Source organism: Chiloscyllium plagiosum, chromosome 12 (genome assembly GCF_004010195.1).
Source record: "Chiloscyllium plagiosum isolate BGI_BamShark_2017 chromosome 12, ASM401019v2, whole genome shotgun sequence".
In the NCBI taxonomy this organism is placed as follows: Eukaryota; Metazoa; Chordata; class Chondrichthyes; order Orectolobiformes; family Hemiscylliidae; genus Chiloscyllium; species Chiloscyllium plagiosum.
The window spans coordinates 66,802,477-66,825,907 of NC_057721.1; the positions used below are offsets into that span (position 1 = coordinate 66,802,477).

Below are 23,431 nucleotides of genomic sequence, written 5' to 3' on the forward strand. Positions count from 1 at the left end.
CCCAGGTGGGGTTTCTATACTGTCCCCCTGCCCCTCAGGTGGGGTTTCTATACTGTACCCCTGGCCCTCAGGTGGGGTTTCTATACTGTACCCCTGGCCCTCAGGTAGGGTTTCTATACTGTCCCCAATCTCCTCAGGTGGCGTGTCTATACTGTCTCCCTGCCCCTCAGGTGGGGTTTTTATACTGTCCCTTTGTCCCTCACATGGGGTTTCTATACTGTCCCCCTGCTCCTCAGGTGGGGTTTCTATACTGTACCCCTGGCCCTCAGGTGGGGTATCTATACTGTCCCCTTGCCCCTCAGGTGTGGTTTCTATACTGTCCCCAATCTCCTCAGGTGGCGTTTCTATACTGTCCCTTTGCCCCTCAGGTGTGGTTTCTATACTGTCCCTTTGCCCCTCAGGTGGGGTTTCTATACTGTCCCCCTGCCCCTCAGGTGGGGTTTCTATACTGTCCCCTTGCCCCTCAGGTGGGGTTTCTATACTGTCCCCAATCTCCTCAGGTGGCGTGTCTATACTGTCTCCCTGCCCCTCAGGTGTGGTTTCTATACTGTTCCCCTGCCCCTCAGGTGGGGTTTCTATACTGTTCCCCTGCCCCTCAGGTGGGGTTTCTATACTGTCCCCGTGCTCCTCAGGTGGGGTTTTCTTTACTGTCCCCCTGCTCCTCAGGTGGGGTTTCTATACTGTCCCCCTGCTCCTCAGGTGGGGTTTCTATACTCTCCCACTGCCCCTCAGGTGTGGTTTCTATACTGTCCCCCTGCCCCTCAGATGGGGTTTTCTTTATTGTCCCCCTGCCCCTCAGGTGGGGTTTCTATACTGTCCCCTTGCCCCTCAGGTGGGGTTTCTCTACTGTCCCCTTGCCCCTCAGGTGGGGTTTCTCTACTGTCTCCCTGCCCCTCAGGTGGCGTTTCTATATAGTCCCCCTGCCCCTCAGGTGGGGTTTCTATATAGTCCCCCTGCCCCTCAGGTCGGGTTTTTATACTGTCCCCTTGCCCCTGAGGTGGGGTTTCTATACTGTCCCCCTGCTCCTCAGGTGAGGTTTCTGTACTGTCCCCCTGCTCCTTAGGTGGGGTTTCTATACTGTCCCCCTGCTCCTCAGGTCGGGTTTCTTTACTGTCCCCCTGCTCCTCAGGTGGGGTTTTCTTTACTGTCCCCCTGCTCCTTAGGTGGGGTTTCTATCCTGTCACCCTGCTCCTCAGGTCGGGTTTCTATACTGTCTCCCTGCTCCTCAGGTGGGGTTTTCTTTACTGTCCCCCTGCCCCTCAGGTGGGGTTTCTATACTGTCCCCCTGCTCCTCAGGTGGGGTTTCTGTACTGTCCCCCTGCTCCTTAGGTGGGGTTTCTATACTGTCTCCCTGCCCCTCAGGTGGCGTTTCTATATAGTCCCCCTGCCCCTCAGGTGGGGTTTTTATACTGTCCCCTTGCCCCTGAGGTGGGGTTTCTATACTGTCCCCCTGCTCCTCAGGTGGGGTTTGCCCCTCAGGTGGCCTGCCCCTCAGGTGGCGTTTCTATATAGTCCCCCTGCCCCTCAGGTGGGGTTTTTATACTGTCCCCTTGCCCCTGAGGTGGGGTTTCTATACTGTCCCCCTGCTCCTCAGGTTGGGTTTCTGTACTGTCCCCCTGCTCCTTAGGTGGGGTTTCTATACTGTCCCCCTGCTCCTCAGGTGGGGTTTCTTTACTGTCCCCCTGCTCCTCAGGTGGGGTTTCTATCCTGTCCCCCTGCTCCTCAGGTGGCGTTTCTATCCTGTCACCCTGCTCCTCAGGTCGGGTTTCTATACTGTCTCCCTGCTCCTCAGGTGGGGTTTTCTTTACTGTCCCCCTGCTCCTCAGGTGGGGTTTTCTTTACTGTCCCCCTGCCCCTCAGGTGGGGTTTCTATCCTGTCCCCCTGCTCCTCAGATGGGGTTTCTATCCTGTCCCCCTGCTCCTCAGGTGGGGTTTCTATCCTGTCCCCCTGCTCCTCAGGTGGGGTTTCTATACTGTCCCCTTGCCCCTCAGATGGGGTTTTTATCCTGTCCCCCTGCTCCTCAGGTGGGGTTTCTATACCGCCCCCTGCTCCTCAGGTGGGGTTTCTATACTGTGCCCCTATCCCTCAAGTTGGGTTTCTATACTGTTTCCTTGCTCCTCAGTCTGGGTCTCTATACTATCCCCCTGCTCCTCAGCTGGCATTTCTATCCTGTCCCCGTGCTCCTCAGATGATTTTCTGTATTGTCGTCAGGCCCCTTAGGTGGTGTTTGTATACTCTCATCATTCCCCTCAGGTGGGGTTTCTATCCTGTCCCACTGCTCCTCAGGTGGGCTTTCTATACTGTTCTCCTGTTCCTCAAGTGGGGTTTCTGTACCATCTTCATGTCCCTCAGGTGTGGATCTATACTGTCCTATGTTCCACATATGGCCATTCAATACTGTTCTCATCACTCTTAAATTGGATTTCTACACAGTCCTCATGTTCCTCTAGTGGGATTTTTATGCTGAGCTCATGTTCCATACACTGCATTTCTAAACTGTCTCTACATGTCGCTCAAATGGGTGCCTATACTGTCGTCATACTCTCACTTGAGTGTCTGTGCTGTCCTCACAAATCTTGGGTGCTGTGCTGTGCACTTGTCTTTGTGTCTATCACACACTTCAGGTAAGTGTACCTGTGAGGTTTTGTGTTGCATTATTTACTTGGGGCAACTTGGTGACAACTGCTCTTTTTCTGGCTGTCCAGGGCCTGTGACCTACACACCTGAGGAGGACGTCACCTGGAGATGGGTGGTCAGAGAAAAATTTAAAACGATGTGAACTGCTAGTTGTCAATACACGATGCACCTGCTTGATGGATGTCATAGGAGACAGATACCAGTGCTTCTCAGTGTGATCTATGTTCTACTTATTTGGACCAAAGAGATGGGCGCTTCAGGTATTTTTTCAGGTAAGGGAACATTTTATTTAAAAAACACTCTACCAAGTAGTCAATAATGTGATCAAGAGTTTAAGTGTTTGTAAATGTCTATTTTAGTTTAATTTGACACGTTATTGCCGTGTACGTCAAGCACTTCACTGATTATTATCGTTGATATGAGGATTATGGAATGACATTGTGCATCCAGTCAGTGAATGTTGACTGTGTTTAAAACTTTTCTGTCAAATAAATTGTTTGAAGATTAAAGCTGAACTTGAAGTTGTATCCTGAAACATACAGAATGGGATGATATGTGAGAGAGAGGAGCCTTGAACCTTCCTATTGCAAATCTGATTCTGAGTTTGTCATTACCAATAAGATGGCAAAGAGTGGTGGATGGGGCTGTTCATCATTGTTGTGTTCCTTTTAACCTCAGCTTTAAATAATAGATATTGTAATCAACTTTTCAGTCTCTTCAATTAGCTATCATTGATTAATATTTAAGCATGGGTGTTTCTAAAATTTGAATTGCAGAAAATTTTGTAAAATGTTTACTTGTGAGTAGATATAAATAGAGATATAATTATAAGTATTTGTCCTGCACATTAAGTAAATGGTAATGATAATGTTGACATTGTGAACTCTCTTTTGCTAGTTATGCCGACTATTGAAATGTCTAGTTAAGCATATCAATACAATAGAATTTGCCTCAGTAGACTGCTGCTTTGTTCCTTAGTGGTGGGAACTTTCTTTTGGAGCGAGTTTGTATAATCTTTTTATTTATAAAATTCACTTTGTTTAAATAATCCGAGGTTTCCCTTTGGGCAGCACATAACTAGCAAATGACCAAAGGTCAATCTACTCCCACACCTTCACTGTTTTAGTTTATGGCATGTGGGCATTGCTGGTTAAGTCAAATGTAAAGTTAAAAACACCAGGTTATCGTCCAACAAGTATAATTGGAAGCACTAGCTTTCGGAGCGCTGTTCCTTAATTAGGTAGCTGTGGAGTAGGACCATAAGACACAGAATTTATAGCAAACAATTACAGTGTCATGCAACTGAACTGATAGTTGCATGACATTGTAATCTATCTTCCTGAACCGCAGCAGTCCATGTGGTATAAATACCATCATTTTTGAAAGAGGGGTCCAATCTTTGACACATGAAAGTAATGTAACAATGATTATTTTCCAAGTCAGGATGTGTGTGACTTGGTGGGATACTTTCAGGTGGTAGTGTTCCTATGCTTCCGCTGCATTGGTCCTTCTATGTGATAGAGATCATGTGTTTGGAAGGTGCTGTCAAGGGAGTTTTGGCAAGCTACTGCAATGTATCTTGTAGGTAATAATCATTTGTACCAAGGGGTTGGGGGAATGCTAGGTGGAGAACAAGGAATCAATCTTGTGTTGACCCAACTCCAAATATGGTGCAAACAGAAATCCTGGCATCTTGTGATTTGCATGAGGCTATTTATACATAAGCAAAGTTAGAAATTATTTTACATGCACCTTGTAGCTGTTACACTGTTGGCAGAGGGACAAATATTTAAGATGATGGACGAGGCATTGATCAAGTAGGCTGCTTTATCCTGAATTGTCTTATAGCTTCTTGCATTTTGTGGGAGGTCTCTTATCTAGCCAAATGGAGACTATTTCAGTAAAATCAAGGCTTAGGCCTTGTAGATGGTGAACAGACTTTGGGGGCAGGAGAAAGTGTGGTCAGGAAATGAGTCACTCATTACAGAATTTTCAGCCTTGGACCTGCTCTTTAAGCTCAGTATGTCATCCTAACCAAGGCTAAAGTAACAATTTTACTACTATTACTTTCAGGCTAATGCAAAACAATTTTGAGTGTGCCTCTGTGCAAGAGCTGCATTGTAACTAAAGAAGGGGATAGTATTGAAACCAAATGTTGTAATAGGACTATAGAAGCTGTTCTTCTGTTACATTTTAAAATTGCCTAACCACAACGCAATATGAAGCCAAGTTCGAAGTGTCTCAGAAGCCTGTTGCATCTCATAAAACTTGTATTCTTGGCTTAAAATGTTAAAATATATGCCATAGGCTAATTTTCTATGACAAAATAGAGCACCCTGATGATGGGTGGAGCAATTGCACTCCTTACTTGTTGACAATAGCCAGTGGACTGAATTATTTTCATGGTTAAGACTCAATTGCATGTTTACCAGAGCTGTAAGTATTTACTGAGCCCTGAGGGCTCTTGTGCTGTAATGGTAGTATCCCTGTCTTGTAGCCCAGATTCAATTTGGCTTCAATTTCCAACTACTGTGGAGGTGTGTCTATGCAACTTGATTAAATGAGTACTGAGAGGGAGCTTGTCAATACAGAACAGTGTAAATGTGGCAGGCACTTTGATTGTGAGTTCCAAGTTTAATTTTAATGGGGACAGGGGGAGATCATTATAAGGTCATGCATGGAACTTAGTGCTTTTGGTATCAGGAGCAGATAAAGAGACTAATATCATATCTTTGATGTGTAATGCAGCAGTACCAGTTAGGACCACAGATCAGCTAAAATTATATGCTGCCACTGAGTAGCACACAGGTGATACATGCGACTGCCAGTGACATTTGAAAATGAAATTGTTGGCCCAATAAAATCCTCTCCTTCTCCATATTTTTATATTCCCTTTGTGTTAAAAATTTGCCACTTCGGAGAGATGATTGTATAAATTCAACCAAATATGCATCAGCTGATTGCTTTTCCGTTAGAACAACAACATAGTGCAGCAAGTGTTTAAGTTGAGTCTTTTAGCAGCACACAGTACTATGACTATAGCATAGCAACAGCTGAGATCAGTCTTTGAATAGTTCTGTTTCCAAATTATTCAGTAAGAAAGTATTCAACCACCACTCCCACATGGAGATAGGGAGTTCAGATACATGGAAGCTAACAATCATGAACCCATATCCCATGACTCTAACATATTGTTTCATTCATTTCTGTTTAACTGCTCTTTTGAAATGAATACTGACAGTGCGGTTACTTTTCAACTTATATGGAAGATGAGATGAGTTGAGGAAACAAAGCATGTTATTAAAATTGTGGATGTGGATTTGGATGTGGATTAAAATGGTGTTGTCAGTTAGCGAGTTTTGAGAAAATTTGTAGCTCAGTTTGAGGTTCTGGATGTAGGTTTGCTCGCTGAGCTGGAAGGTTCATTTTCAGACATTTCATCACCATACCAGGTAACATCTTCACTGAGCCTCCGGATAAAGCACTGGTGATGTAGCCACTTCCTATTTATGTGTTTGGATTTCCCTGAGCTGGTGATGTCATTTCCTGTGATGTCAGTTCGTATGGCAATGTCGCTTCTTGTTCTGTTTGTCAGGGGGTGGTAAATGGGATCGGAGTCAATGTATTTGTTGATAAAGTTCTGGTTGAAATGCCATGCTTCTAGGAATTATTGTGCTTGTCTCTGTTTGGCTTGTCCTAGGATGGATGTGTTGTCCCAGTTGAAGTGGTGTCCTTCCTCATCCATTTTTTTTGGATTAGATTAGATTCCCTAGAGTGTGGAAACAGGCCCTTCACAAGTCCATACCAACCCTCCGAAGAGTAACCCACCCAGACCCATTTCCCTTTGACTAACGCAGCTAACACAATGGGTGATTTAGCATGGCCAATTCACCTGACCTGCACATCTTTGGACTGTGGGAGAAAACTGGAGCAAACCCATGCAGACACAGGGAAAATGAGCAAACTCCACACAGACAATCACCCAAGGCTGGAATTGAGCCTGGGTCCCTGGTGCTGTGAGGCAGCAGTGCTAACCACTGAGCCACTCACACTAGTATCCTTACATACAGATGAGGAAAGACAAAACTTCGACTCAGACAACACATCCATCTGAAGATAAACCAAACAGAGACACCCACAAGAATTTCTAGAAGCATGACATTCCAACTGGAATTCTGTCAACAAACACATTGACTTGGATCCCATTTAACACCCCCTGAGAAAAAGAACAGGAAATGACATCACCGTATGAAATGATGTCACCACAGGAAATGACATCTCCAACCCAAGGAAACCCAAACACATAAATAGAAAGTGGGCTACACCACCAGTGCTTCATCCGGAGGCTCACTGATGATGTTACCTAGTATGGTGATGAAATGCCTGAAAATGAATCTTCCAGCTCAGTGAGCAAACCTACATCTGGTATTGTCAATTGTTAAAAATGGTAATTGTGGTAAAGAAAGTTGTAGGACCCTTTGTTCTGTGGTATTGTTCCCATACTAAACAAACCAATACATTTTAAGGATAGAAATACTATTGTTTCCAGAGATCTAAATTTCTGATTTATGCTGAACTACTTTCTCTGTGGATTGAACGTCTTACTGCCTGTACTTCTTATAAATTGTCTGAAAATAAATATGTAATTGTGGCATTAATTAGCTGGGTGAATATCATTGTTTTCTGTATTAAGGCTAGCTATTTTTCATAGTTACTTTGTTCAGGAAGATGACACATTATGCAGTGGATCTCATGAAATGTGTTACACCGGTAGGCATTTGTTGAATTACTTCATCCATATTAAAGGCCCATAGGGTTTTGAGGTAACAGAGAATATGGTTAGTCCTGTATCAAACCAAATCAAGGAGTATTGTGAAAATAGAAGTAATGGAGTTTTGTCTTTGGCATGAGCCTATTTACACATAAAATAAGCAAGGTTAGAAATGTCATACTTTTTTACTGTGGAAATTGCAGTAAATTCTCGATCTTGATTACTTCAAGCGTGGCATCAGGACTGTGGAAATATAATTGTGAAAGAATGTTCATACTTTCACTTAATGTATTTTTAACATTGTGTTCCCTTAGTTTGAGCTGTTCTTTAACTAACCTTTCCCAAGTGTACAAAGTGACAAAGCCACTTTTAGGACTGTAAGAAATGCAAGCAATGAGTCATAGCCATTGTTAGAACCTTGGATATGACTACTTCCTGAATTTCAGAAGGCAGTTATCTACCATAACAACTGAATTTTTTTGCATGCAGAAAGCTAAGTCTTCTTGTGATTTCAAGAAAACGTTGAAAGTAAAATGAAACTTCAAGAAAAAAACATTATTAAATATCATTCTGGAGATTGTATTAATTTTAATACAACATATTTTCATTTGCCATTTTATTCATGTCAAAGTCAGTTTACATTTTTGTTGTTCCTGTAACAGATGCATGCACCAAGTAGGAGATATTGGTCAAAGGCATAGGTCAGCAAGTCAGTACACTTTGTAGCTGAGGGAAACTTGCAGCTGGTGTTTTCCCATATATCATATGCCCTTGTCTCTCTCATTCGCAGAGTTTACCACCCACAGCACTTTAGTGCCAGAGAAAACACATGTTCAAATTAGTGGATGAGTTCCTGATCATACAGAATGTGGGTATTTTTTACTGAGGCCAGAATTCTGGGGAGGTGCATCGGATGAAGCACTGGTGGTGTAGCCCACTTTCTATTTATGTGTTTGGGTTTCCTTGGGTTGGAGATGTCATTTCCTGTGGTGACATGCCAAAGCCCGAGAGATGTAAGTGGGAGGAATGAACAAGATGGAAAATACCTTCAGAATGAAAACGCCTGGCCTCAGGCCTGCATCAGTTGACTATTATCAGGGTTCCTGTTAAAAGTATTCATCCTATTTTATTCACCATGCATGATCATAACTCTTCAGAGGGGATTTTCTATGCTATATGAGTTAAGTTTTTTACTGTCATGTAGGTAACATCTAGGTAACATCTTCAGTGGGCTTCAGGTGAAGCAATACTGAAAATTCCTGATTTCTATTTATATGTTTGGGTTTCTTTGGGTTGGTGATGTCATTTCCACAGGAAAGATGTTACTGAAGATGTTACCTAGTAGGGTAACAAAATGTCTGGAAATGAACCTTGCAGCTCAGCGAGCAAATCTACATCCAAAACCTCAACCTGAGCTACAAATCTTCTCAAAACTCACTAATTTTACTGTCATGTTTTATGCTTCTCATTGTTGCTTTTTTAAATGAATGAACTCACAGATATTGGCTAATTCACCTTTTGACAGTCTTTCTTTCATTGGAATTCTACTACCCTCCCCCAAAGGCTCATTCACCTCTGTTGTGTGTGTTTTGGATGTGGCCAGGTATATTAAACTACTGCCTATAGGGTTAATCTGTCACTGGCAGTATCATCTATTGTCTGTATGGCAGAAGGATCTAATAACTGACTTGACTTATTGAGTTTTACATAGGAAAATTAGGGAAGAGATTGCTGGGCCCGTTGCAGAGATATCTGTATCATTAATAGCCACAGTCAAGGTGCTGGAAGACTGGAGATTGGCGAATGAACACAAGCATCACAAGTTAACGGTAGGGTTCTTAGTGAGGTGGAGGAACAAGGGATCTTGGGGTCTATGTTCATAGGTCTTTGAAAGTGGATAGAGCTTGTAAGGCGGCCTATGGTGTATTAGCGTTCATTAACAGAGGGATTGAATTCAAGAGTCGTGAAGTGATGTTACAGCTGTACAGGACTTTGGTTAGGCCACATTTGGAGTACTGTGTGCAGTTCTGGTTGCCTCACTTTAGGAAAGATGTGGAAGCTTTGGAGAGGGTGCAGAGAAGATTTACCAGGATGTTGCCTGGAATGGAGAATAGGTCGTACGAGGATAGGTTGAGAGTGCTAGGCCTTTTCTCATTGGAACGGCGAAGGATGAGGGGTGACTTGATAGAGGTTTATAAGATGATCAGAGGAATAGATAGAGTAGACAGTCAGAAACTTTTTCCCCGGGTACAACAGAGTGTTACAAGGGGACATAAATTTAAGGTGAAGGGTGGACGGTATAGGGGAGATGTCAGGGGTGGGTTCTTTACCCAGAGAGTGGTGGGGGCATGGAATGCGCTGCCTGTGGGAGTGGTAGAGTCAGAATCTTTGGTGACTTTTAAGTGGCAATTGAATAGGTACATGGATGGGTGCTTAAGCTAGGACAAATGTTCGGCACAACATCGTGGGCCGAAGGGCCTGTTCTGTGCTGTATTGTTCTATGTTCTATGTTCTACGTTCTATCATGTACCTGGAGTAGGCTGCAAGGGTGCATTCATGATTCCCAAATGAATTCTCCACTATTTAAGCAACGTGGTAAGGAAAAGCCAGGGAACTATAGACCAGTGAGCTTGACATTGGAGGTGGGTAAGTTGTTGGAGGGAATCCTAAGGGAATGGATTTACATGTATTTCAAAAGGCAGGGACTAATTAGGATTAGTCAACCTGGCTTTGTGCGTGGGAAATCATATCTCACGAACTTAATTGAGTTTTTTGAAGAAGTAACAAAGAGGATTGATGAGGGCAGAGTGGTGGATGTAATCTATATAGACTTCAGTAAAATGTTTGACAAGGTTCCTCATGGGAAACTGGTTAGCAACGTTGGATCTCATGGAATAGCGGGCAAACTAGCCATTTGGATACAGAACTGGTTCAAAGATAGAAAACAGAGGGTGGTGGTGTAGGATTGCTTTTCAGACTGGAGGCCTGTGACCATCAGTGTGCCACAAGGATTGGTGCTGAATCCGTTGTTTTTCGTCATTTATATAATGATTTGGATGTGAACATAGGAGATATGTTTAGTAAGTTTTCAGATGACTCTAAAATTGGAGGTGTGGTGGACTGGAAAGAGATTCCCTCAGAGTGCAACAGGATCTTGATCAGATGGACCAATGGGCTGAGGAGTAGAAGATGAAGTTTAATTTAGATAAATGTGAGGTGCTGCATTTTGGAAAGGCAAATCAGAGCAGGACTTAATACACTTAATGAGAAGGTTGCTGAACAAAGAGACCTTGGAGTGCAAGTCTTGGAGTGGAGTTCATAGTCCCTTGAAAGTGGAGTCACAGGTAGATGGGTTAGTGAACAAGGTGTTTGGTATGCTTTCCTTTATTGGTCAGAGTATTGAGTATAGGAGTTGGGAGGTCATGTTGTGGCTGTACAGGACATTGTTCATGCCACGATTGGAACGCTGTTGTGAAACTTGAAAGAGTTCACAGAAGATTTACCAGGGTGATTTACGAGGAGGGTTTAAGCTATAGGGAGAGGGCTGAATAGACTGGGGCTGTTTTCCCTGGAGATTTGGAGGCTGAGGGGTGACCTTCTAGAGGTTTATAAAATCATGAGGAGCATAGATAGGGTAAATAGACAAGGTCTTTTCCCTCGGGTGGGGGAGTCCAGAACAAGAGGGCATAGGTTTATGGTGAGAGGATAAGTATTTAAAAGGACCTAAGGGGCAACGTTTTCACACACAAGGTGGTGTGTGTATGGAATGAGCTGTCAGAGGAAGTGATGGAGGCTAGTACAATTGCAACATTTAAAAAGGCATCTGGATGGGTATATAAATAGGAAGAGTTCAGAAGGATATGGGCCAAATGCTGGTAAATGCAACTAGATTTATTTAGGATACCTGGTTGGTATTGAGTTTGACTGAAGAGTCTGTTTCTGTGCTGTACATCTCTGAGTCTTATCACTCTCCACACCTGCTAGAAATGCAGTTCCTCAATCCGAAAGTGGAGAATTCATCTGGAAATCATGAATGCACCCTTGCAGCCTACTCCAGGTACATGATGCTTGTGTTCATTTTTAAAAAAAACTATACCTGCTTTTAAATTATCAAGAAAATGCACTTTACCTGTGACTAATGTAATCAGAAAGTATTCTATATAATATTCTAGATTTGTGAAATAAAACCTGATAATCACTATTATGTAGATTTATATGGTTACATGTAGACATTAATATCTATATTAAGTAGTCCTATTTCTATAAAATAGTTTTCAGTTGTGTATAGTCCATACTGATATCGTAAATAAACATAAATATTTACTCAATATGGATGTAGTTAGATGAAAGGTTACCTCCATGTGTTTGGTATTCCATATTGATTATTGAGAATAGGATGGGTTGGTTGTGCAGAATAAAACTAATTGCCAGTTTTATATGAAGCTGCTTCTCTATTCACAACAAACTTTTATTTGTTTGTAGCACACTAAGAATAAGTTACACTGTAGTAGTGTACATTGAACACTAAATGATGAAAATCCTAACAACAGTGAGAATGTACCCACAGCTTGGGCTGTAATGGCTCAAGAAAGCAGCTTACCACCATCTTTTCAAGAGCTGTTAGAAAAGGGCAACAATTGCTGGCCCGACCAGTGCCATTCACATCTCATGAAAGAATAAAAGGAAAATAGTGGTGCCATAGATATAAAGAGCTGCCAGGCATATCCAGGAAGCTGAGCTCCTAATCCGCTGCTTGGGGAACTTAAAGTGTCTCCTGCCACCTGCAGGATCCTGGAGGCTGACTAGAAAATCTAAATTGGCCTCCTTTAAAATGATCTGGGAGGAGACCTTATTAAACTGTGTCAGCTGCCCAACACGTAGTGAGCTATGGCCATAATAGAAGCATGTGGTTAACTGTTCGCTGAACTTCACAAATGGCGGACAATTATTTACCACAACTTGCATTCTTTTTGGGAGAAGGAACAGGTTATTCAAGCTTTCAAGGGAAAGATGAAAATAAAAGGAAAATTCCTTTAATGATGTTATTAAGTTCCTTCTTAATGTTTATTTCTCTTGAAATGACATGAAAGATGGGACTAGGAATTAGCACTCTAGCCATATTTTAACTCCTATGTGCCTCTAATCCTGACCACAGTGGGGTATAAAAGCCTAGTCCATGATAACATGCAGATGCTGGAGAGTCAGAGTCGAAAAGTATTGTGCTGGAAAAGCACAGCAGGTCAGACAGCATCTGAGGAGCAGGAATGTCGATGTCTCGGGCATTAGCCCTTCATCAGGAGTGTAGAGGGGAAAGGGGGCTGAGAGATAAATAGGGGGGGGGGGAGGGGAGATTTGGAAACTGGTGAATTCGATTTTGATGTTGTATGGTTGGAGGGTCCCAAGATGGAAGGCATTCTTCCTCCAATTGGCAGCTGGGTTTGTTTTTTCGGTGGAGGAGGCCCAGGACTTGCATGTCCTTGGGGGACTGGGAGGGGATGTTGAAGTGATTGGCACACCTTGGTGGGGTTGGTTGGTGCGTGCGTCCCAGAGATGTTCCCTGAACCGCTCTGCGAGTTGGTGTCCTGTCTCTCTGATGTAGAGGGGACCACATCGAGAGCAACAGACACAGTGGACGAGGTCATAGGAGAATAAGTCAATATTCTCCTGATTTTTATGCACCCATTTATCTCCAATGGGATTGCTCCTATACATCAGAACATATATGCTGTAATTTCCAAATTTGGAGCAAATGTGAAATTCAAGTAGAAATATTTCACCCAATGTTACTAGGCGTATGAAATAAATAGGAGAGCGTATAGCTTGAGATTTAATGAGGGTGTTTAGCCATTAATAATTGTTCCAAAATGTATCCCTATCTAAAAAAAAACTCCTGTACTTAGAAATATTGTAGGCAGGAGTTAAGCCTGTTAAGCCGGTTACCCTTTTGTCAGACAGAATTGTAACTTAATGAAAGTTTAATTAACACTTTACATGTTGCTATTTTAAAAAAAATATATTTAATGCTGCCAGTTCTTACCTAATTAAAGTCTTTAGAGAATCAACTTGAAAAAAGAACCGTAAAGACATAATAGGATTTCTTTAGGCTGTTTTGTATTAAACTTGGCCCATTTGAGTTGAGCTCTTGAAAAGTTACATTAGTGTTTTTCACAAGCACTCCAGTGACTTATGGTTTTGTAAAATACATTTATAAGCTCTGTTAGCTGAGGTCAGTGAAGGTCCAATGCATTCGATTTATTTATAGACCTTTGCTATTGTTCTTATTCGGCTGATGATTAACTACTTTTTTTGTTTTATATGGCCAAAGAACAAAATGTGCTGTACCTTATGTGGTACTTTAGCTGTTTCTTCTTCCACCAATGTAAGACTTCTGCTTGACTTTTTCAGATGGAGTTCCATAAACAATCTCTTAAGTTTATAAACTGGATAATATGTATACAAAAATTCATTTTTGTTTCTTCACAATGTTGTGCATCCCTTAGGAAGCGTATTTTTGTTTACTCATCTCAGTATGTTATTACTACTTTGTCTGTAGTGATTGAAACTACAACTGTCTATGAGCTCTGTTTTCATTTCAGAATTATTGTTGTAATAAATAGCAGTCATGCTTCTTAGGACTCTTAGGCGCAGACGGCCAAACATTATTTATATTGCATTGTTACAGATATTATCATGTGTGTCACAATGTAGTTAATAGTTTACGAAGGGAATCAAGACCTTGCCTCACTATTGTTAGCAGGACAAGATCATTCTCTACCATTTTGGCTAGAGATGTTTAGATTAGATTAGATTACTTACAGTGTGGAAACAGGCCCTTCGACCCAACAAGTCCACACCGAGCCTCCCAAGAGCAACCCACCCAGACCCATTCCCCTACATTTACCCCTTCACCTAACATTACGGGCAATTTTGCATGGCCAATTCACCTAACCTTCACATTTTTTTTTTGGACTATGGGAGGAAACCGGAGCACCTGGGGGAAACCCACTCGGACATGGGGAGAATGCGCAAACTCCACAGAGGCAGTTGCCTGAGGCGGGAATTGAACCCGGGTCTCTGGCGCTGTGAGCCAGCAATGCTAACCACTGTGTTCCGAGTATCCCTTAACTTTCACAACTGGTTACTATTGGACACTTCACCTATCTGGCTTTGCACTAATTCTTTTTTAACTTGGCTCAGAGAAGAACATTGGTTGAAACTACATGGCATAGCTTCCAGGCAAATAATTAACTTATAATTCTGATACTCGGAAACTGTAGATAATTTTTAAAAGTTGCTTTTTATCAAAATATTCCAGATGTCTTGCAACTGGTCAAACCACTCCACTTTAAGCAAAACGAAAATTTATTTAAACACTACATTTTAACAATTTATTTTAAGGCGCGGCACGGTGGCTCAGTGGTTAGCACTGCTGCCTCACAGCACCAGGGTCCCAGGTTCGATTCTAGCCTTGAGATTCTAGTCTGTGTGGAGTTTGCACATTCTCCCTGTGTCTGCATGGGTTTCCTCCGGGTGCTCCGGTTTCCTCCCACAGTCCAAAGATGTGCAGGTTAGGTCAATTAACCATGCTAAATTGCCCATAGTGCTAGGTGCATTAGTCAGGGGAATGGGTCTGGTTGGGTTACTGTTCGGAGGGTCGATGTGGACTTAGTGGGCCGAAGGGCCTGTTTCCACACTGCAGGAAATCTAATCTAAAAGATCTATCAGTCATGTTTTTCCTGGTCCTTTTTTTTTTGAAAATTAGCATTTTAATTTTGTTACTTAAGATTTGGAAAAATTAACCAGAACATTTGGAAAAAGCCAATCTAGTGCTCTGTGATCTAATAATGCTTGATATAGGTGAGAGATTTACCAACAAGGCATGAAGTGTTTCCAAACCTGTCCTGATAAAACCACCCATCATTCCATTGCTGATCTATTTACTAGCCGATTTGTCCTTCTAACTTTGTTGAGTGAAGATTGCCAAATTATAACTAATTATGGGAAATTTGAGAACAATTTATATTGAACATATGCACTGGAAGTTGAATTATGAATGCCCAAATAGAGAAAACAGAATTTAAATTTAAACTGAAAGGACTGTGGAAGCTGTAAATATCATTTAATGCCCTCTTGAATACCTTAATTAGAACTGTCCAGTACACATCCAAACAGTGCATTTCACATCTGACCCTCACACTGTCTGAAAAATGTTTTTTCTCAAATCATGGTTACTTCTTCTGCAAATTACTTTAAATCTGTGCCCTATTGTTCTAGATCTTTTGACAAGCAGGAATAATGTCTCCCTGTCCACTCTGTCCAAAACCCCCATGTTGAAATCTTTAGTAAGATCTCCTCTTTAGCTTCTTTCCAAGTAAAATACTCCCAACTTCCCCAATCTGTCTTAATTATGCACGGCGGCTCAGTGTCTAGCACTGTTGCCTCTGAGCACCAGGGACCCAGGTTCAATTCTAGCCTCACGTGACTGTCTGTGTGGAGTTTGCACATTCTCCCCCTGTCTGCGTGGGTTTCCTCCGGGTGCTCCAGTTTCCTCCCACGATCCAAAGATGTGCAGGTCTGGTGAATTGGCCCTGCTAAATTGCCCATAGTGTTAGGTGCATTAGTCAAAGGGAAATGGATCTGGGTGGGTTACTCTTCGGACATTCGGTGTGGACTTGTTAGGCCAAATGGTCTGTTTCCACACTGGGAAAACAGAAACAAAAATTGAGGTTGCTGCAAAAGCTCAGCAGGTCTGGCAGCATCAGTGAAGAGGAATCAGAATTAATGTTTTTGAGTCCAGTGACCCTTCCTCAGAACTGACGATGGCTAGGAATATATCGGTTTATATGAAGAAGATAGGGTAAGGGGTAGGGGAGTAAACAATAGGTGGGGATAGAGCCCAAAGAGAGAGAAGAACAGTTGGACAGACAAAGGAGGGGATAATAATCTGGCTGGGAGGGTGAATCGCGGTTGATGGTGACTGTTAGTGGTTAACAATAGGTAGTGTGTCAGCTATTGTTAGCCACTAACAGTCACCATTAACAGCTATTCATCCTCCCAGCAGGATCATTATCCACTCCTTTGTCTATCCAACTGTTTTTCTCTCTCTTTGGGCTCTATCCCCACCTATCATTTATTCCCCCACCCTCTACCCTATCTTCTTCATATAAACCGACAATTTCCTAGCCACCATCAGCTTTGAGGAAAAGTCACCAGACATTAATTCTGATTCCTCTTCACAGATGCTGCCAGACTTGCTGAGCTTTTCTGGTAACTTCTGTTTTTGTTTCAAATTCAAATTTGCCTTATTATGTTGTCATAAAAACAATAGAGTTCCCAGTGATAGAGTTTATTTATTGGATTTTATTTAAATTAATATAGCTGTAATTAGATTGATCATGATATTATCTGAAATGGGTATCTGTTGACTTGCTCCACAGTCTGACAGTCATAAGAGATCAGAGTTTAGACTGTGGTGCTGGAAAAGCACAACAGGTCAGGCAGCATCCAAGGAGCAGGAGAATTGATGTTTTGTGCATAAGCCCTTCACCAGGAAGGCTTATGCCTGAAATGTCGATTCTCCTGCTCCTCGGATGCTACTTGACCTGTTGTGCTTTTCCAGCGCCACACTCTCAACTCTGACCTCCAGCATCTGCAGTCCTTACTTTCTCCTAGTCACAACAAATAAGCCATTGTCACCGGTAATTGTTCAGAGGATCAATCACAGCAGCCAGAAAAAAAGGTGGAAGAAAAGGAGGGCAACCAGTCAAAGCATCAGTGTGTCCAAGATTAACAGCCCACACCTTACTGCTGTTTAATTGAAGAAACCTTTCCACAGAAATGCTTCATCATCAGACTTGGACTACAACTTAAGATCCATCAATAAGTCCACAATTTACATTCAACAGCTTCCTTGTGAAGACCACAATGAAAATAATTATCAACTTTGCTACCACCAATTTGAATTACGTTTAACCTGTGGCAAATGATTGAAATATGAAGTGCCAAATCGATTTTTAAAGAACAAACTTGTGGGTCAGCAGTGATTGCCCATTCCTCGTTTCCCTTCAGAAGTTGGCAGTGAGCTGCCTTCTTGAACCACTGCAATGCTGTAGTTTGGCTCACATTGCTGTTAGGGAGGGAATTCCAGGAGTTTGGCCCAATTACACTGAAGAAACAGTGATCTATTTCCAAGTCAGGAAGGTTAATGACTTGGAAGCACAATTGTAAGTGATGGTGTTTCCATGGTATCTTCTGTCCTTATCCTTCTGGGTGGAAGTGGGTGTGGGTTTGGAAATTGCTGTCTTAAGGAGCCTTGGAGAATTTCTGCATTGCATCTTATAGATAAGTATACATTACTGCTACTAAGTGTTGATGGTGGACAAAATGAATGTTTGTGGATGTGGTGCCAGTATTATCACTGGCTTGTTAATCTAACGACCCAGGTAATGTTTGAGGTACCCAGGTTCAAATCCTGTCATAGCAGATGGTGGAAATTGAATTCAGTAAAAAATAAATCTGGATTTAAGGGTCTAATATTGACCATGAAACTATTATCAATCATCAGGAAAACCTATCCAGTTCACTAATGTCCTTTAGGGAAGGAAACAGCTGTCCTTACCTGGTCCAACCTCCACGTGACTCCAGACTCACAGCATTGTGGCTAGCTGGGCAATTAGGAATGGGTAATAAATGCTGATCTGGTCAGCAATGCTTACATCCCATGAATGAGTAAAAAAAGAAAAGTCATGTGAGCTGCTTTGTTCTTGATGATGTCAGGCTCTTGTGTTGTTGGAGCTGCACTCACCCAGGTAAGCAGAGTATTCCATCACACTCCTGACATGTGCCTTAAAAATGGTGGACAGGCTTTGAGGGGTCAGGAGATGAGTTGCTTGCTGCAGGATTCCCATCCTTTGAGCTCCTCTTGTAACCAATGTATTTATAAGGCAAGTATAGTTCAGTTTTTAGTCAAGGTAACACCCACGATGTATTAGCTTAGCCTTAGTGGATATTCTTTAAGGAGCAAGACAATATTGAAAGATGTCAGAAGAATAAATGAACTAGGATCCCTGGTTTAGACTGCTAATCTGTGACCTGCTGGAAAATGAGAGTTTTGATGTCAAATATTGTCAAACATTCTCGTGATATTCATTATTTTGGATCGTATCAGTATCTACTTGGGTGAGATCCAACAGAACAGCAGAAATTATTGCATCCAGGACTGATAAGGAGGAAAGGAGAGATAGTAAGGTATTGTGTTTGAATAGTTTTAAAGTTGCTGTGTTGATAGCAAATTTGACACGGTTGAGATAAGAACTATTATGAACCGTTAAGCAGAGTAGTCACAATAGTGCTGCATGTTTCTGATTTGAATCTTGTAGGACTTGTAATTTGTAATCCATTTTTACAACATGATAAAAGGTCTTTGAAACATAACTTGTTTCTCGCTTGTATCTGAATATTGTGACAGAAATTTCACAGAAGTATTAAAGGTGAGTTGCAGATCAAAGAAGGAATTAGAGTCACAGAGTCATAGAGATGTACAGCATGGAAACAGACCCTTCAGTCCAACCCGTCCATGCCGACCAGATATCCCAACCAAATCTAGTCCCACCTGCCAGTACCCATCCCATATCCTTCAAACCCTTCCTATTCATATACCCATTCAAATGCCTCTTAAATGTTGCAATTGTACCAGCCTCCACCACTTCCTCTGACAGCTCATTCCGTACACGTATCACCCTCTGCGTGAAAAAATTGACCCTTAGGTCTCTTTTATATTTTTCCCCTCACACCATAAATCTATACCCTCTAGTTCTGGACTCCCCCACCCCAGGGAAGAGACTTTGTCTATTTATCCTATCCATACCACTCGTGATTTTATAAACCTCTGTAAGGCCACCCCTCAGCTTCCGACGCTCCAGGGAAAACAGCCCCAGCCTATTCATCCCCTTCCTATAACTCAAATGCTCCAACCCTGGCAACATTCTTGTAAATCTTTTCTGAAACCTTTCAAGTTTCACAACATTCTTCCAATAGGAAGGAGACCAAAATTGCACGCAATATTCCAACACTGGCCTAACCAATGTCCTGTACAACCACAACATGACCCCCCAACTCCTGTACTCAATACTCTGACCAATAAAAGAAATCATACCAAACACCTTCTTCACTATCCTATCTTCCTGCGACTCCACTTTCAAGGCGCTAGGAACCTGCCCTCCAAGCTCTCTTTGTTCAGCAACACTCCGTAGGACCTTACCATTAAGAGTATAAGTCCTGCTAAGATTTGCTTTCCCACAATGCAGCACCTCACATTTATCTGAATTAAAGTCCATCTACCATTCTCAGCCCATTGGCCCATCTCATCAAGATCCCGTTGTAATCTAAGGTAACCTTCTTCGCTGTCTACTACACCTCCAATTTGGGTGTCATCTGCAAAGTTAATAACTATTCCTCTCATGTGCACATCCAAATCATTTATATAAATGACGAAAAGTAGTGGACCCAGCACCGATCCTTGTGGAACTCCACTGGTTACAGGCCTTCAGTCTGAAAAACAAACCTCCACCACCACCCTCTGTCTTCTACCTTTGAGCCAGTTCTGTATCCAAATGGCTAGTTCTGCTTGTGTTCCATGAGATCTAACCTTGCTAACCAGTCTACCATGGGGAACCTTGTCGAATGCCTTACTAAAGCCCATATAGATCATGTCCACCGCTCTGCCCTCATCAATCCTCTTTGTTACTTCTTCAAAAAACTCAAGTCAAATTCATGAGACATGATTTCCCAAGCACAAAGCCACATTGACTATCCCTAATCAGTCCTTGCCTTTCCAAATACACATACATCCTGTCCCTCAAGATTCCTTCCAACAATTTGCCCCCCAGTGATGTCAGGCTCACTGTCTATACTTCCTTGGCTTGTTCTTACCACCCTTAAACAGTGGCACCACGTTAGAAATACACATACATCCTGTCCCTCAAGATTCCCTCCAACAATTTGCCCCCCAGTGATGTCAGGCTCACTGGTCTATACTTCCTTGGCTTGTTCTTACCACCCTTAAACAGTGGCACCACGTTAGCCAACCTCCAGTCTTCCGGCACCTCACCCGTGAGTATCGATGATACAAATATCTCCGCAAGAGGCCCAGCAATCACTTCCCTAGCTTCTCAGAGTTCTAGGGTACACCTGGTCAGGTCCTGGGTATTTATGCACTTTTATGTGTTTCACATCATTCAGCATTTCCTCCTCTGTAATATGGATATTTTCTAAGATGTCACCATCTATTTCCTTACATTCCATATGTTCCATTTCCTTTTCCACAGTAAACACTGATGCAAAATACTCATTTAGTATCTCCCCCATTTTCTGTGGCTCCACACAAAAGCTGCCTTGCTGATCTTTGAGATGCCCTATTCTCTCCCTAGTTACCCTTTTGTCCTTAATGTATTTGTAAAAACCCTTTGTATTCTCCTCAACTCTATTTACCAAAGCCACCTGATGTCCCCTTTTTGCCCTCCTGATTTCCCTGTCAAGTATAATCCTACTGTCTTTGTACTCTTCTCAGGATTCACTCGATCTATCCTGTCTGCACCTTACAAATGCTTCCTTTTTCTTAACCAAACCCTCAATTTCTTTAGTTATGCAGCATTCCCTACACCTACCAGCCGTTCCTTTCACCCTAACAGGAATATACTATCTCTGGACTCTCGTTATCCCATTTCGGAAGGCTTTCTATTTTCCAGCTGTCGCATTACCTGTGAACATCTTCCCCCAATCAGCTTTTGAAAGTTCTTGCCTAATAACATTAAAGTTAGCCTTCCGCCAATTTAGAACTTCAATTTTTAGATCTGGTCTATCCTTTTCCATCACTATTTTAGAACTAATAGAATTATGGTCACTGGCCCCAAAGTGCTCCCCCACTGACACCTCAGTCACCTCCCCTGCCTTATTTCCCAAAAGTAGGTCAAGTTCTGCACCTTCACTCGTAGGTACATCCACATATTGAATCAGAAAATTCTCTTGTACACTTTTAACAAATTCCTTTCCACCTAAACCCTTAATACTATGGCAGTCCCTAGTCTATGTTTGGAAAGTTAAAATTCCCTACCATAACTACTCTATTATTTTTACAGATAACTGAGATTACCTTGCAAATTTGTTTCTCAATTTCCCTCTGACTATTAGGGGGTCTATAATACATCCCAATAAGGTGATCATTCCTTTCTTATTCCTCAGTTCCACCCAAATAACCTTCCTGGATGTATTTTCAGAAATATCCTCCCTAAGTACAGCTGTAATGCTATCCCTTATCAAAAATGCCACTTCCCCATCCCTCTTGCCTTCCTTTCTGTCCTTCCTGTAACCTTTGTATCCTGGAACATTAAGCTGCCAGTCCTGTTCATCCTGAGCCATGTTTCTGTAATTGCTATGACATCCCAATCCCATGTTCCTAACCATACCCTGAGTTCATCTGCCTTCCCTCTTGCATTGAAATAAATGCCGTTTAATTTCTCAGTCCTCTTTGTTCTCTACTTTGTCCCTGCCTGCTCTGTCTGTTCAACTCGCTTCTGTCCTCAACTGTACCAGTCTCAGATTGAAATCTTTCCTCACTATCTTCCTGGGTCCGCTCCCCCCGGCCCCCCACTAATTTACTATTTTAAATCGTCCTGAGTAGCTTGAGCAAATTTCCCTGCCAGTATATTAGTCCCCTTCCAATTCAGGTGCAATCTGTCCTTCTTGTACAGGTCACTTCTACCCCAGAAGAGATTCCAGTGATCCAAAAACATGAATCCTTCTCTCATACACCATCTCCTCAGCCATGCATTCATCTGCTCTATCCTTCTATTCCTGCCCTCACTAGCTCACAGCACCAGGAGTAATCCAGATATTACTACTCTCGAAGACCTTTTTAAATTCCGGCCCACCTCTCTATATTCTCCCTTCAGGATCTCATCCTTTTCCCTTCCTATGTCATTGGTTGCAATGTGTACAATGATCTTCTGCTGGTCCCTCTCTCCCTTGAGAACATTCTGCACCCTCTGTGAGACATCCTTGATCCTGAGACCAGGGAGGCAACACACCATTCTGATGTTTCGCTGCTGGCCACCGAAACGTCTGTCTGTGCCTTGGACTAGAGAGTGCCCTAACACAATTGATCTCTTGGAACCTGACATACCCCTCATTGCATCAGAGATAGCCTCGATACCAGAAACTTGTCTGTTCATGCTACATTCCGCTGAGAATCCATCATCCCCTTTATTTACTTGTTTGAAGTGGGGAAAGCCACAGAAGACTCCTGCATTTCCTGCCTACCTCTCTTACCTTTCCTGGAGTTAACCCATCCATGGGACTGTATCTGCAACTTTTCCCCCTTCGTATAACTGCCATCCATCACATCCCCTCGCTCTTGTAAATTCCTCATTACCTTTAACTGTCTCGCCAACTGATCCATTCGATCTGCAACTAACGGCATTTATTGCAGATATAATCCTCAGTAGCACATAAACTCTCTCTAAACTGCCACATTCGACAAGAACAGCATATCAGTCTACTAAAGGCCATTTTTGAACTTTCAATCTACAGACCCAGACAATTGCACTGTCTTATTCCTCTACAAAACACTGCTCCAGGCTAACTTAATACTTATGGCTTATATTTTTAATTTTAATCAAGAGACATAGCTCAATGTAACATATAATCAAGAAAGAACCCACTCCACTCACTACTGCAGACTTAGTTTAAGGCCACACTTAAAATCCACTTATCTGTTTCCGTGCTGTGACCTCTCCCAAACAGGTTCCTCCAAGATCAGTTGTGAATTTCACTGTTCGTTACTTTTCCCAGATGCACTCTGATGTCCAGTGATACATGAATTCAAAGGCAGTAACTGCACAGGTTCACTGCTGTGTCAGTTAGCATTACCCCAGGCTGTTTTTATAAAATTCTTTCAGAGTCTTACCGTAAAGACTTTAGAGAACTTTATGGTTAGAGATGATGTAAGGCACAAGAACAGGAATGGA

The 23,431-nt window shown here is 42.4% G+C and overlaps 1 protein-coding gene across 4 annotated transcripts in view; it reads left to right on the plus strand.

The window, feature by feature from the left end:
• LOC122555375 (protein eva-1 homolog C-like) overlaps positions 1 to 23,431 on the plus strand; it is a 145,182-nt gene that overhangs the window by 2,062 nt on the left and 119,689 nt on the right. For all 4 annotated transcript variants that reach the window (XM_043701325.1, XM_043701326.1, XM_043701324.1 and 1 more), the window contains one exon: positions 2,707 to 2,910. In XM_043701325.1, coding sequence (XP_043557260.1) covers positions 2,802 to 2,910 — 109 coding nt within the window. In that variant the 5' untranslated portion in view covers positions 2,707 to 2,801. The remainder of the gene's footprint in view (positions 1 to 2,706; positions 2,911 to 23,431) is intronic.